Here is a 14,861-nt window from a genome sequence, read left to right as displayed (position 1 = left end):
TAAACATCTTCCTTTCCTACATTTAGGAGGTTCTTGGTCACAAATGATGTCCCTGTTTGTATCATTTATAGGTGATGGACTGTCAGCTACCATCCCCACAACAGGCCCTTCTATCCTTCACTCTACACTCATACCAGCAGGTAATGCCTCTCTGTGACTTGCTTCATGTTTCCTGAGCATCTGTTCTGTGCCATGCACAGAATTAAGGGCTTTCACAATATTGTTGCTCCACAATAACCATAAAGGAAGGCACGATTTCCAACATTTCATAAATGCATAAACAGAGCTCAGAAAAGACAGATGAACAGAAGGCACTGTGTGACAACACTAGAGTCACACAACCATATGTGGTAAAGGTTGGCTCACCCAGACCTGCCCAACTACAAGGATCACTGTGGTTGTTTTCACTGTGTTTTTCTTGATGACATGATCGAAGTTACCTCGGGAGTGCTAGAGAAGGAAGGTGTGAACAAGAATTAACTGCTCATCCCAAGATGATTTGAGAAAATGATATGGAACGGTTAAATGTTAAGAATACTATTAGGCTCTCTACAATAGAGAATTGCTACAATAAAATATATGAAAGACAAAATGTCACCTATTGATTTCCATTTTCCCTGCACTGCTCCATTTGAGCAAAATTTATCTCCTCAGCTATGTCTAGGCCTTCTCGTTAGCATATATGCTAATGCCTCTTTGCCTTTAATTACAGACCTAACATTTCCAGGGGTGCCTGGGTGGCTCAGCTGGTTAAGTGTCCAACTCTTGATTACGGCTCAGGTCATGATCTCATGGTTCATGAGATAGAGTCCCACATCAGGCTCTGTGCTGACAGCGCAGAGCCTGCTTGGAATTCTCTCTTTCCCTCTCTCTCTTACCCTCCCAATGCTCACTTGTTCTCTCTCTTTCTCTCTCTCAAAATAAATAAATAAACTTTTAAAAAAATTTAGAAAAGAACTATCATCTCCATAAGCCATACCTCCTATATGAACATCACCAGGTAATAAACAAACAATTCCTTTAAATATCCCTTGGGGATATTTACTTCCAGATCTATTGGGCCACATTGCAGAAGACAAGTCCTCTCAGTAAGAATAAATAGAAAAAACAATTAAAATAAAGTAATTTATAAAGGCTGTTCTTTTACTGTAGATGATGAAGATTATGTCAAGAGACAGCATTTCTGAAAACTTGAACTATTATTACCTAACAGTATACCCCAATATAAGAAATCTCCCCAACCTTAGAGAGTTAGATCTCCAGTCTCTGTCTTCCTCGTATCTCCCCAGGAGGCTTCGTGGCCGTGAGGCTGGTAAATGGCACAGGGAGGTGCTCGGGCCGAGTGGAGGTTCTCATCCAAGGCACGTGGGGGACCGTGTGTGATGACCTCTGGGACCTGGCCGAGGCCACAGTCGTGTGCCGCCAGCTACAGTGTGGCCAGGCCATGGCCGCACCCACGGGGGCCCACTTCGGGGCAGGCTCCGGGAAGATCGTGCTTGATGATGTGCAGTGTGTGGGCAGCGAGAGCCATCTGGGGCAGTGCGCACACAGGGGTGAAGCCAGACACAACTGCGGGCATCTGGAGGATGCTGGTGTCGTCTGCAGAGGTAAGGGGCTGTATCATTTTTTTTAACCCCACATCACTTCTTTGTCTCCTTTCAGACATTTCTCAATGATTATTTTAATGACTCATATTATAAATGGCACCATAGGCCTTAGCATGTGGATTTCTTCTGGCCATCAGGTGCTGATGGTTCACCAGGCCCCACTCCAACTACAGAGCCTGAAACTGCCACCCGAGCATACACACTGTCAGGTTGGTCCATTCTTTGCATGGTTCTTTTGCTTTGAAGATTTTCCTCCTTAGAATGTCCCTTTCCTGGGGCACTTGGGTGGCTCAGTTGGTTGAACATCCAACTTCGGCTCAGGTCATGATCTCATGGTACGTGGGTTCGAGCCCCACGTCGGGCTCTGTGCTGACAGCTCAGAGCCTGGAGCCTGCTTCAGATTCTGTGTCTTCCTCTCTCTCTCTGCTCCTCCCCTTCTCACACTCTGTCAATCTCTCTCTTGGAAAATAAATTAAAAACATTAAAAAAAAAAAAAAAAAGAATGTCCCTTTCCTAAACCAAGTTAGTAGGGTCTTTGCATGGAACAACTCCAGGGAGCACCACCCTCCTAGAATGCACCATGGATTCTATCACCATGCAGGTCACCACATGTGGTATGTGGATGGCAATTCCAGGTCACCACATGTGGTACATGGATGGCGATTTCTGGGCTTGTGCAGCCCAGTGGTCCTGCATGGTTGAGTCACTCCAGGGTAGAGTGACACCAGCAACAGCCATTCTACATCATATCACATCATACAGAGGAGCACAGAGCAGAAGGGGAATCAGGTTTCTCGTTTCACCACTTAGACCTCTTAAATAATTCTTGAACTTGCCTAAACAAAACCTGGATGTTGAGAATATTTAGTTGACTCTAAAGGGTTCAGAGGCTCAGTCAATTAAAATAAAGTAAGTTGAAATTGAGTTAATTTCTACCAAATAATATTTACGGTGATCAAGATGTATTTTAAAAACTGCTGATAGATTCACATATTAGCAGATATTTGTATGATCAGTATGTAGCATCCTTTTAATTTCAGGAATCTGAAAAATACAAAAACAAGTAAGTGGTTAGAAGAGGACACAGCATATAAAAATGAATCATTTCTCCCTCTGTAGGTATTTGATAGGAGAACAACGAAGCCTGTTTCCTTAAATACATGATAACATGGGTGTCACAATAAAATAGTTGCTAGTGAAATTCCCACTGACATTGGCCACACATCACAAGATCCCCTTCTTCACCTTGATTGGAACTGAGTCTCAGTTGCTTTGCCATTAGGAGTAAAACTTCTGGTGTGTATTTGACATACTAAGACTGATTGTACACTGTACCTTGTACAATGAACCACGTGACCAACTAAAAAATTAAATCAATTATGTGATTTTTTTTCTTTTTCTATTACAACTCACTTTAAATAACCACTGTGATGGTTTAACTGATTTCTAGATAGTCTAGTCCCAAATTATTTAAACTGATCAAAATAATTAAGTGGCTAGCCAATCATTTACATATATAAAATAACATTATGAGAAGTCTCAAACTCACTGACAAATGTAAAAATAGTATCATGAACCCCTGAATATCCAATACTAAGTTTTATCAAATCCTAATATTTTGCTCTGTTTGAGCATCTTTTTAAAAAGATGTTTGAGATCCTTTTTAAAAGAAAACAATACAACAGCACATTAAAAGGATCATACAATGCGATCAAGTGGGATTTTTCCCTGGGTTGTAAGGGTAGTTCAACATATACAAATCAATGAATGTGATATACCACATTAACACAATTAAAGAGTTTTTAAAATGGGTGAAATTGGTGAAGGGGATTAAGAGTTCACTTATCATGACGAGCACTGAGTAATGTATGGAATTGTTGAATTACTATGTTGTACACTTGAAACTAATGTATCGCTGTATGTTAATTATACAAGAATTACAATTTTTAAAAATAATTAAATAAATAATTTTTAAAAATAAATCACATAATCATCTCAATAGACGCAGAAAGTGCATATGACAAAATTTAACACCATTTCATGATGAAAATACTTAACAACCTAGATGTAGAAGGAACGTACCTCAACATAATAAAGGCCATATATAACAAGACCTCAGCTAACACAATGGTGAAAATTTGAAAGCTTTTCCTTAAAGATCAGAATAAAAGACAGGGATGTTCTCTTGCCACTTCCATTCAATATAGTACTGGAATTCCTAGTCAGAGCAACTAGGTAAGGAAAAGAAATAATAGAAATTCAAGTTGGAAAGGAAAAAGTTAAATTATCTGTTTCCAGATGACCTGATCTTACATATAGAAAACCCTAAGCACTCCAGAGAGAAAAAAAAATGTTAAAACTAAAAAATGAATTTAGTAAAGTTACAAGATACAGAATCAACATACAGAAATCAATTGTGTTTCTTTAACAATGAACCATCTGAAAAAATAATCAAGATATCCCATTTACAGTATCATCAACAAAAATAAAATTGCTTGGGCATAAACTTAAAGAGGTAAAAGGTCTGTAACCAAAAACTATAATTGATGACGTAAATTAAAGGAAATACAAAAAATGTAAAGGATCCCATGTCCATGGATTGGAAGACAAGATATTGTTACAATGGCCATCCTATCCAAAGAGATCTACAGATTCAAAGCTCTTTCCATCAAAATCCTAAGGGTAATTTTTACAGAAGTAGAGAAAACAATCCTAAAATTCATATGAAACTACAAAAGACCCAGAATAGCCAAAGCGATCTTGAGAAAGAACAAAGCTAGAGGCATTGCACTCCCTGATTCCAAAATGTATTAAAAACCTACATTATGGTACTGGCATAAAGATAGGCATATAGACCAATGGAACGGAATAGAGAACCCAGAAATAAACCCACGTATATATAGTGAATTGATCTTTGACAAGGGTACCAAGAATACACAATGGAGAAATGATGGTCTCTTCAACAAATAATATTGGGAAAAATGAATATCCACGTGCAAAAAAAAAAAATGAAATTGGACCCCTGTGTTATACCATACACAAAAATTAACTCATTGTAGATTAAAGACTTAAACATAACACCTGAAATTATAAAATTCCTAGGAGAAAACATAAGGGAAGGTCTTCTTCACACTGGTTGGCAATAAATTCTTGGATATGACACCTGAGACAGGCAACAAAACCAAAAATGGGTAAGCGGGACTGTATCGATCTGAAAATCTTCTGCACAGCAGAAATAACAATCAACAGAATTAAAAGGCAACCTATGAAATGGGAGAAAGTATTTGAAAATCATATATCTGCTAAGGGGCTAATTTCCAAAATCTATGTAGAACTCCCAAAATTTAATAGCAAAAAAATCAAATAACCACATTAAAAAATGGGCAAAAGACTTGAACTGACGTTTCTCCAAAAAGAAGATAAAAATGTCCAACAGGCATATGAAAAGATGCTCAACATCATTAATTATTAGGGGAAATGCAAATCAAAACTACAATGAGATATCACCTCGTGCCTGTTAGGTTGGTTACTATAATAAGTATGGCGAGGTTGTAGAGAAATTGGCACCTTGCACACTGCCCGTAGACATGTAAAATGGTTCAGCTGCTATAGAAAACATTTCAAAGATTCTTAAAAATTAAAACTAAAACTGGCATATGATCCAGCCATCCTACTCCTGGGTAATATACCCGAAAGAATTGAAATCAGGCTCTCAGAGACATCTTCATTGCCATGTTCATTGCAGCAACATTCCCAATAGCTAAGATATGGAAAAAACCCACACGTCCATCAACAGGTGAACGGATAAAGACCATGTGGTACCTATATAAAGTGAATATCATTCAGCCTTAAAAAAAAAAAGAAGGAAATTCTGCCATTGGCAGCAATATAGCTGAATCTGGAGGACATAATGCTGAGCAAAATAAGCCAATCACAGAAGGATAAATATTGCATGATTTCACTTATATGAGGCATTTCAAATAGTCAAGCTCACAGAAGCAGAGAATAGAGTGGTGGTTGTCAGGGGTTCAGGGGAGGGAGTTCAATGATAGGAAGTTTCAGTTATGCTTGATGAATAAATGCTGGAGATCTACCATACAATATATGCAAGTAGTTAAATTTGAGCGGTGCCTGGGTGGCTCAGTGGGTTAAGCGTCCGACTTCTGCTCAGGTCATGATCTCACCGTTCCCGAGTGCGAGTCCCACGTGGGGCTTTGTGCTGACAGCTCAGAGCCTGGAGTCTGTTTCAGAGTCTGTCTCCCTCTCTATCTCTGCCCCTCCCCCACTCATGCTCTGTCTCTCTTGCTCTGTCTCTCAAAAATAAACATTAAAATTTTTTTTTAAATTTGCTAAGAGTATGCATACCATGCTAAGTGTTCACAACAACAACAAAAAAAAAAAAAAAAAAGGAGGGGAAAATACAAAGAAATTCTGGGAGTTGTTGGATATGTCTATTACCGTGACTGTGGTGATAATATTGCAAGTGTTTGTGTATGTTTGAACCCAATAAGCTGTACACATTAAATACATGCAGCTCTCTGAGCAGCAATGATGCCTTGATAAAGCTATTTTAAAAAGGAGGCAGAGGGGTGCCTGGGTGGCGCAGTCGGTTAAGCGTCCGACTTCAGCCAGGTCACGATCTCGCGGTCCGCGAGTTCGAGCCCCGCGTCAGGCTCTGGGCTGATGGCTCGGAGCCTGGAGCCTGTTTCCGATTCTGTGTCTCCCTCTCTCTCTGCCCCTCCCCCGTTCATGCTCTGTCTCTCTCTGTCCCAAAAATAAATAAACATTGAAAAAAAAAATTTTAAAAGGAGGCAGAACAGGGGCACCTGGCTGGCTCAGTCAGTAGAGCATGAGACTCTTGCCCTCAAGGTTGTGAGTTCAGGCCCTGTGCTGGGGGTGGAGCCCACTTTTTTAAAATAAATAAATAATTTTTTAAAAAGGAAGCAAAACAATACTTTATTGCCATTTTACGAGTTAATAAGATGAAAACAGGGCTGTCTTCATGCCCTATGGAAGCCTCACACGGCTTTGGCTACTCAGAGCCAAGATAAAGCCACCAAACATCGAAATGGAAAACACTCAGCTGTGTAATTGACTGCATGTCTCCGTGACAGGACACATCTGGGCTGCTCCTCAAAGGAAATGAGGGAAAAGATCTATCATTGGTTCTGTGGGCACTTAGAGAACCGGAGTGTGCCAGGCGAGGGCATACCATCCACACGTGAGCCTTTTACCCCACAGTGGGGTCTGATACCCACGTTGGGTGGGTGTACCAGGAAAGGCAGTCAGAGAGCAGACCCAGACCATAGCAGGACAGACTTGCGCCTAGGCTTCTGTTGGGGCCTGTCTGAAGTTCCCCCTCCCCATGTGGGGAGGTCGCATCTAGCGGTGCACAAGGCCTCTCTTTGCTTTCCAGACACAGGTGAAGTGCTGACAGCAGCCGTGCCCACCACACCTGCAACACTTCCCATGATGGCCATTCTAGCAGGTGGGTTGTTATTTGTTCTGCGGGGAATAGGGGGGAGGGCACTGTGTGCAGGGCAGTGGACTGGCCCCTTCCCGGGCCCACTGACCACAGCCAGGAGAGGACTCCTGGCCTGCGTAAAAGCAGAGTCAGGAGCCGACATTTCTACCTGACCGTGACCTTCAAGCTGGCTTGGTGTTCAAATCTTTGTCTTTCTTTCTCATTTTTTTTAAAGCGTATTTATTTATTTTGAGAGGGAGACATAGAGAGTGCAACTGGGGGAGGGGCAGAGAGAGAGAGGGAAAGAAGGAGAATCCCAAGCAGGCTGTACAGGGTCAGTGCACAGAGCCCGATGTGGGGCTCGAACGCATGAAACCGTGAGATTGTGACCTGAGCCGAAATCAGGAGTCGGGTGCTCAAATGACTGAGCCACCTAGGCACCCCTGAAACTTAGTCTTTCTGAAGTTGAAATTAGGGGATGTCCCAATTACTGGGAATGCTTCTGTTCATCCCTGCTGACAGGTGATGGATTATTTGCAACCACAGACACAACGGAGCCTGCGGCCCTGCCATCCACACCCACCCCCCTGGCAGGTAAGCCCTTGGGAAAATGCGGGGGGTGGGGGAGCTAATGTTTGTGGAACAACCAAAATGTAATAAAGCAGAGAATCGGATGCTTTCATATAACTGACAGTTCACTGAGTGCTCACAAGAACCTCCCAGCATTATTGTCCCCACAACCCTCACCATTGGCTCATAAAATGAGACACAGAAAGGATCATTTTCTAGCATTACCCACCTAGAACATGGTGAAGCCAAAATCTGGGCATGTAGCAATCTGACTCCAAACCCATGTGACTACTAGCCTTTTGGGGGGCAGGGGGGTGGAGACAGTATGTCCAAAGCTACCTCTGGACTACTGGGAAGAGAACATTCTTGCAAGCCTAATTGTACAGTGCAGGTGCATTAGGACCATAGCCAGGAAACGGGGGTGTCAGCTGTGGTAATCACTTACTCTGTAGATTTTAGTATAAAATTCCTAATGGGAAAAACTTATAAATTTATAGCTTCCAGGGTGACAGACAGGCAAAATGTACCCTTTTAATATGCCTAGAACTCTGTATTAGGAATGAGCCCCAGCCCATCTCTTCCTTCTTCACCCTGGGGTACCTGCCTGCACATCTGCTTTACAAAGAGAAAAAACTCATTGTACCATTTGGGTATCTGAAGGTTGGTTCCACAATAACTCACATGATAACTGAATTTTTCCAGGTCAGGTGTCATCAAATGTTTATTTTTCAAGTTTATTTATTTATTTTGAGAGAGGCGTTGGGGCAGGGGGCGTGTGCAGAGAGAGGAGCAGAAAGAGAATCCCAAGCAGGCTCTGCACTGTTAGCATGGAACCCGATGTAGGGCTCAAACTCACAAATCGTAGGATCATGACCTGCCCTGAAATCAAGTCAGATGCTTAACCAACTGAGCCACTCAGGCTCACCTCAAGTGTTTATATTTCCAAATAAACTCTATGGTGGGAGTTTACGGTTGTGTGTAGATATTCTGTTGCTTCCTAAAAGCGTATCACACAGCAGTCACACATCACCTCCTCTGTTTCGAGCCCCAGCTCGAGCCACTTCTTGACATCCCTGGGTCCCTGAGCACTTTTGCTTTCAGAGACCCTTATACTGAATTATATTTTATGACCGTGTTGGTATAAAGACAAATGGAATGTAGACTAGACTGAGGTCATCTTTTTCTTCTAATTTTAAATAAATTAAGACATTTTTAGGGATCTTTAGCAGTCACCTGGGCCCCAGGCAGTGTGCCCACCACATCTGATCGATGAATCTGTCTGCTCCTCTGGGTTGTTCTGAATAACTAGCAGGTCTGAACTCACCACCACCACCCCAAGCCCATTTGGGAAGGAGGAAGGACATGACATTTTTGCCTACCACAAAGTTGTTTCAAATAGGAGGCAGGGGTGGATTCTGCCTTACTTTACAGCTTCCTGGGGGACAGAATCGATTGGCCGTGGGGAGGGCCACCCCAAGGCAACATCCTTGGAGCTGGGCTCAGTAAGCCAGGCCGCTTGTTAGCAGCAATGGCTCATAGCAAGCCGGCCTATTTTGGCCCAAGGGTGCTCACAGGAGCCTTGTTGAAAAGAGGTTTAACTTTCGGGGAACAGTGCACACATTTCCTGGTAGGACTGAGTTGAAAACTGTAGGCGATAGTCTCACTGTGGTGTTTCCATGCTTTTCCAGAGCGATGTGGGGAGGAGGGTGTCCACAGAGCAAATTCTGAGGGCCCAGGAGAATTCGGACTTGTAAAGGGGAGCTTGACCTCTAACCTTTCGGCAGGCTTCCTCACCTTTTCTTCTGAGCGTAATCTCCTTGCGATTAGGCTGACAGTGCACATTTGCATTGCAATTTTACTCACGTGTATATTCTAACTGATCTCAAATGAACTGGTATGTTAGAGAAATATTACTACTTATATTATTGTATTGTATTGTAGTGTGTTATATTCCTACTCCTATTTTGTAAGCTAGAGAGCTATTCATACAATGAGACATAGACCCTTATAAACTCTTCGTTTATTTTTTAATTTTTAATTTATTTTTAATTTTTAATTTTATTTAATTTTATTTTTTTTAATATATGAAATTTATTGTCAAATTGGTTTCCATACAACACCCAGTGCTCATCCCAACAGGTGCCCTCCTCAATACCCATCACCCACCCTCTCCTTCCTCCCACCCCCCCATCAACCCTCAGTTTGTTCTCAGTTTTTAACAGTCTCTTATGCTTTGGCTCTCTCCCACTCTAACCTCTTTTTTTTTTCCTTCCCCTCCCCCATGGGTTCCTGTTAAGTTTCTCAGGATCCACATAAGAGTGAAACCATATGGTATCTGTCTTTCTCTGTATGGCTTATTTCACTTAGCATCACACTCTCCAGTTCCATTCACATTGCTACAAAAGGCCATATTTCATTTTTTCTCATTGCCACGTAGTATTCCACTGTGTATATAAACCACAATTTCTTTATCCATTCGTCAGTTGATGGACATTTAGGCTCTTTCCATAATTTGGCTATTGTTGAGAGTGCTGCTATGAACATTGGGGTACAAGTGCCCCTATGCATCAGAACTCCTGTATCCCTTGGATAAATTCCTAGCAGTGCTATTGCTGGGTCATAGGGTAGGTCTATTTTTAATTTTCTGAGGAACCTCCACACTGCTTTCCAGAGCGGCTGCACCAATTTGCATTCCCACCAACAGTGCAAGAGGGTTCCCGTTTCTCCACATCCTCTCCAGCATCTATAGTCTCCTGATTTGTTCATTTTGGCCACTCTGACTGGCGTGAGGTGATACCTGAGTGTGGTTTTGATTTGTATTTCCCTGATAAGGAGCGACACTGAACATCTTTTCATGTGCCTGTTGGCCATCCGGATGTCTTCTTTAGAGAAGTGTCTATTCATGTTTTCTGCCCATTTCTTCACTGGGTTATTTGTTTTTCGGGTGTGGAGTTTGGTGAGCTCTTTATAGATTTTGGATACTAGCCCTTTGTCCGATATGTCATTTGCAAATATCTTTTCCCATTCCGTTGGTTGCCTTTTAGTTTTGTTGGTTGTTTCCTTTGCTGTGCAGAAGCTTTTTATCTTCATAAGGTCCCAGTAATTCACTTTTGCTTTTAATTCCCTTGCCTTTGGGGATGTGTTGAGGAAGAGATTGCTACGGCTGAGGTCAGAGAGGTCTTTTCCTGCTTTCTCCTCTAAGGTTTTGATGGTTTCCTGTCTCACATTCAGGTCCTTTATCCATTTTGAGTTTATTTTTGTGAATGGTGTGAGAAAGTGGTCTAGTTTCAGCCTTCTGCATGTTGCTGTCCAGTTCTCCCAGCACCATTTGTTAAAGAGACTGTCTTTTTTCCATTGGATGTTCTTTCCTGCTTTGTCAAAGATGAGTTGGCCATTAAACTCTTCGTTTAAATAAGAAATCTAGTGGGACCGTGGATTCTGCTTTTTATCTCTTTCGTGTAGGGAACTGGGAGGTGCCAAAGATCACTGTTGGCTTAACAGAGAAGCACGCCAGGCTTTTTAGAACCTTCTAGAATGCAGAATGTCAATATAAATATCATGGCCAAGGCAACAAATAAAACAACCATTAGATTGCAGACCCTTTCACTAGACAGAAATAATCTGTGATTATTAAATTTTAAAAATTTTATCTGCAAAGACAACTTTATGCAGCAAAATAGTATCTGTTTTTCTCTATCTAACTGAAAAGAAGGACTTTTTCTTACTGTTTTACCTTGCTGAGATCTCTCTCCTCGGCAGCAGTGAGGAGCTGTTAGAATCTCTCTGGTTAGCATTGAGGGAAAAAAGCAAGTCTGAGCAACTCCACACTTATAATAAGGATCACAAAACAAAGAAAGAATTTTGGTAAAAGGAATGCGAGCATATATATTTTGCATCTATAGAAACAGATCTTCAAAAAAAATAAACAGATCTTCATCTCTAGTAAATTAGAATTTATCATAAAAATCCTTTAGGGTGGAAATCCATTACTCCTTAATAAATTCCTACATTAAATCAGCAGAAGAAAATAGAATATCTTTCTTCTAAGTATAAGACATTATTTTCTTTTCTTTTTACTCAGTTGCTTTTTGTTTGGTGTTTTGGTATTTCTGTTTTTACTTTAACTATTGAATTATTAGCTCTAGATTAGCCTATACTCCCGTATAGTAATATAATTTTTTAAATATAAATTGGTACTTTTAGTATATCCTGCATACATTTTCATGCTTAAATATTTCAAAATAAAATGCATCTTATTTTTAAAAATTTTTTATGTTTATTTTATTTTTGAGAGAGAGAGAGAGTACAGGGGAGGGGCAGAGAGAGAGGGAGACACAGGATCTGAAGCAGACTCCTTCCTTCCTTCCCTCCTTCCTTCTTTCCTTCCCCTTCCTTCCTTCCTTCCTTCCTTCCTTCCTTCCTTCCTTCCTTCCACCAAGGTGCTCTATGCATGTGCATTAACAACTACACGGTGCTAACAGACTTACTGTCATGCAGCCGTCCTTCTCCAACTTCACCCACTACCTTGGTTCTATACCCACAAACTAGTAATCTGATTCTTCTGGGAGTTCTCTCTAGTTTTTGTTTTGTTTCCTACTAAATAAATCTCACTAAGATTTCTTGCATAGGCTAGGGAAACAAATTTCCTAATTTCAAACACTGGTTCCCCAGAATTGTGTGATCTTGGGCACATTACTCAACTGCTATGTGCCTTAATTTCCTCACCTACAATATGGGTACTATAATAGAATATATTTGCCTGTAATACATCCATGAGTGTCTATATACATGTATACATACTATTATTTATTTTTAAAAAAAAATTTTTTTTCAACGTTTATTTATTTTTGGGGGGGACAGAGAGAGACAGAGCATGAACGGGGGAGGGGCAGAGAGAGAGGGAGACAGAATCGGAAACAGGCTCCAGGCTCTGAGCCATCAGCCCAGGGCTCAAACTCACGGACCGCGAGATCGTGACCTGGCTGAAGTCGGACGCTTAACCGACTGCGCCACCCAGGCGCCCCGACACTATTATTTATATATACACATCTACACACACACACATAGATACACAGATGTGGCTGGAGGACCACCGTGGAGGTTAAAGATGCTGAAAGCATCATTTACTTAGTGCTGGACACCAGGAAGTCTATATAAACATTAGTTCTATAATAACTATCGCCATCATTGTTGTCATCAAATATTTGCCTTTTGCTGAGGTGACAGAACTGACCTAGAAAAACTTAAACACACTGAGAAGTGTGTTTAAATGTTTGACTTTCAAACATCAGCATCTGCATTAGGCCTGGCCTTTCTCCCAGGGTGGTGGCTGGGTTCTGGGAGACAGTCCCCTGAGGAAATAGAGCCCAAGTGCATGGCACTTCCCTCACCCTGGCTCGTGCCACACTCCATTGGTCAAGAAAGTCACAAAGGCCCACCTGGTTTTGAAGGGATGATACAGAGACTCCTCCTTCTGACATGGGACTGTCAAGGTTCCAGAGGGCTCGAGGAATGGGAGAGATTTTGTAGACACCTTTAGAAAATACAATTGACCACTATGCCCTTCTTTGCCAGCACCTCAATCCTACATTGGTTGGCATCCTCTTCCTCCAAACACATCATCCACAAGGTTTCTCTGGTCTCTAGTTTCTAAAAAGAACGTGCTGGGATTTTCCCATCAGCTCTTCCTATTCTTCCCGTTTTCTCTGTCCTTGCAGATTACATTTTAAGGCCTTTCACATGCTTGTGGAAGGAGAGGAAATGAGTTCATTTAATCAAATCATGTTGCACTTGAAGCCCCCACAGGTTTCCCTTCCACGTGAACTTGCCCCTCCTTTCACTCTGTCTGGGGCGAACCTCCTTCCTTTATGATCGACCTGCAGAAATCATCTTCCTGTTTCAAAGCCAGTCCTACATAAACTGATCTCTCAAAGCAGATGAAATGTCTGTCACCAACAGTGTTGTTAGACTCCTAGAGGTATCCCTCTTACTTGCCCTGATAGCGCAAAGTGTGTGGTTTCTCCATCCTGTCACTGATTGTAAATCCTGAGGGGTGAACTCTATCAACTTTTTCCCCTATTAGGCATTAAGGGAATGTTCTATGGTTAAAAATACCACTGTGCTGGCGGCAAAGAAATGTCTTTAGTGCAAGAAAGAGCACTCTGTAATCTCCAGATTACACCGTACTGGGCAACTCCCATGGAAATACTCTGGTCAGCTGTCCACAGAGCCATGACCATCGCATCCAGATGGCCCTCAAGTCAAGGGTTCCCTGAAGTTCTTCTGCCGTCAGTGGGACAGGGATACGTGTGCAAGGATGAGACCCAAGGACCTCTGCCTTTCCCCCTCCAGAAGCCAGATGTTGCTGTTCACTGGGGTCTTCTGGCACTTCTGGGAAGGAGAAAGTCCAGCTCTGATGTTCCAAGACCATTGATCTCTCTATCTGCCCAACCCAGAGGAATTATGACAACAGCAGTATATCAGCCCACTGTAACAGGATCAAGGCAACATGCTGACATAAATAAAAGTCAATCTCACAATATCCCGCTGCTCTGTCTCCCCAGGAGCTTCCATGACCGTGAGGCTGGTGAATGGCACAGGGAGGTGCTCGGGCCGAGTGGAGGTTCTCATCCAGGGCACATGGGGGACCGTGTGTGATGACCTCTGGGACCTGGCCGAGGCCACAGTCGTGTGCCGCCAGCTGCAGTGTGGCCAGGCCGTGGCGGCACCCACGGGGGCCCACTTCGGGGCAGGCTCTGGGAAGATTTTGCTGGACGACGTGCAGTGTGCGGGCAGCGAGAGTCACCTGGGGCAGTGCGCGCACAGGGGTGAGGCCAGGCACAACTGCGGGCACCTGGAGGATGCTGGTGTCGTCTGCACAGGTGAGGGGCTGACTGTCAGTCCTCACTTGGAAGGCTACTGTTATCCCCTCACTACTCATTCTTCCACACACACAGCCAGCATGGTCCAGAAATGTCAGTGGATCAAGGCAGGCCACTGGTGTTGTCTACACCCTTTCAAAGTTATGCATTGACCTGACCATCCCCTTGACTGCAGATTGCTTGAGTACGGCTCATGATTACGGATCCAGGCTCAGATGTGACCTGTTTGGTTTGAAAATTCAGGCTGAACTCGAACTCAGCCAAAACACATTATCTAGCATAAAAATCCAAATTCTTCCGTTTGTGGGAAAAAAAAAGTATAAACAGAAGTTAAGGCTC

At 42.5% G+C, this 14,861-nt stretch overlaps 1 protein-coding gene across 1 annotated transcript in view; it reads left to right on the top strand.

Moving 5' to 3' along the window:
• Positions 1-426: 426 nt before the first annotated feature.
• Positions 427-14,861, top strand: part of LOC115527698 (deleted in malignant brain tumors 1 protein-like) — a 72,489-nt gene continuing 58,054 nt past the window's right edge. The window contains 4 exon segments of the mRNA XM_032595302.1: positions 427-463; positions 1,290-1,607; positions 10,735-10,740; positions 14,205-14,522. Of these exon segments, the coding sequence (XP_032451193.1) occupies positions 427-463; positions 1,290-1,607; positions 10,735-10,740; positions 14,205-14,522 (679 nt within the window).

Source organism: Lynx canadensis, chromosome D2, assembly GCF_007474595.2.
Source record: "Lynx canadensis isolate LIC74 chromosome D2, mLynCan4.pri.v2, whole genome shotgun sequence".
In the NCBI taxonomy this organism is placed as follows: domain Eukaryota; kingdom Metazoa; phylum Chordata; class Mammalia; order Carnivora; family Felidae; genus Lynx; species Lynx canadensis.
The sequence above is the reverse complement of the archived record's forward strand: the minus strand, read 5'-3'. Positions and strand labels throughout refer to the sequence as shown.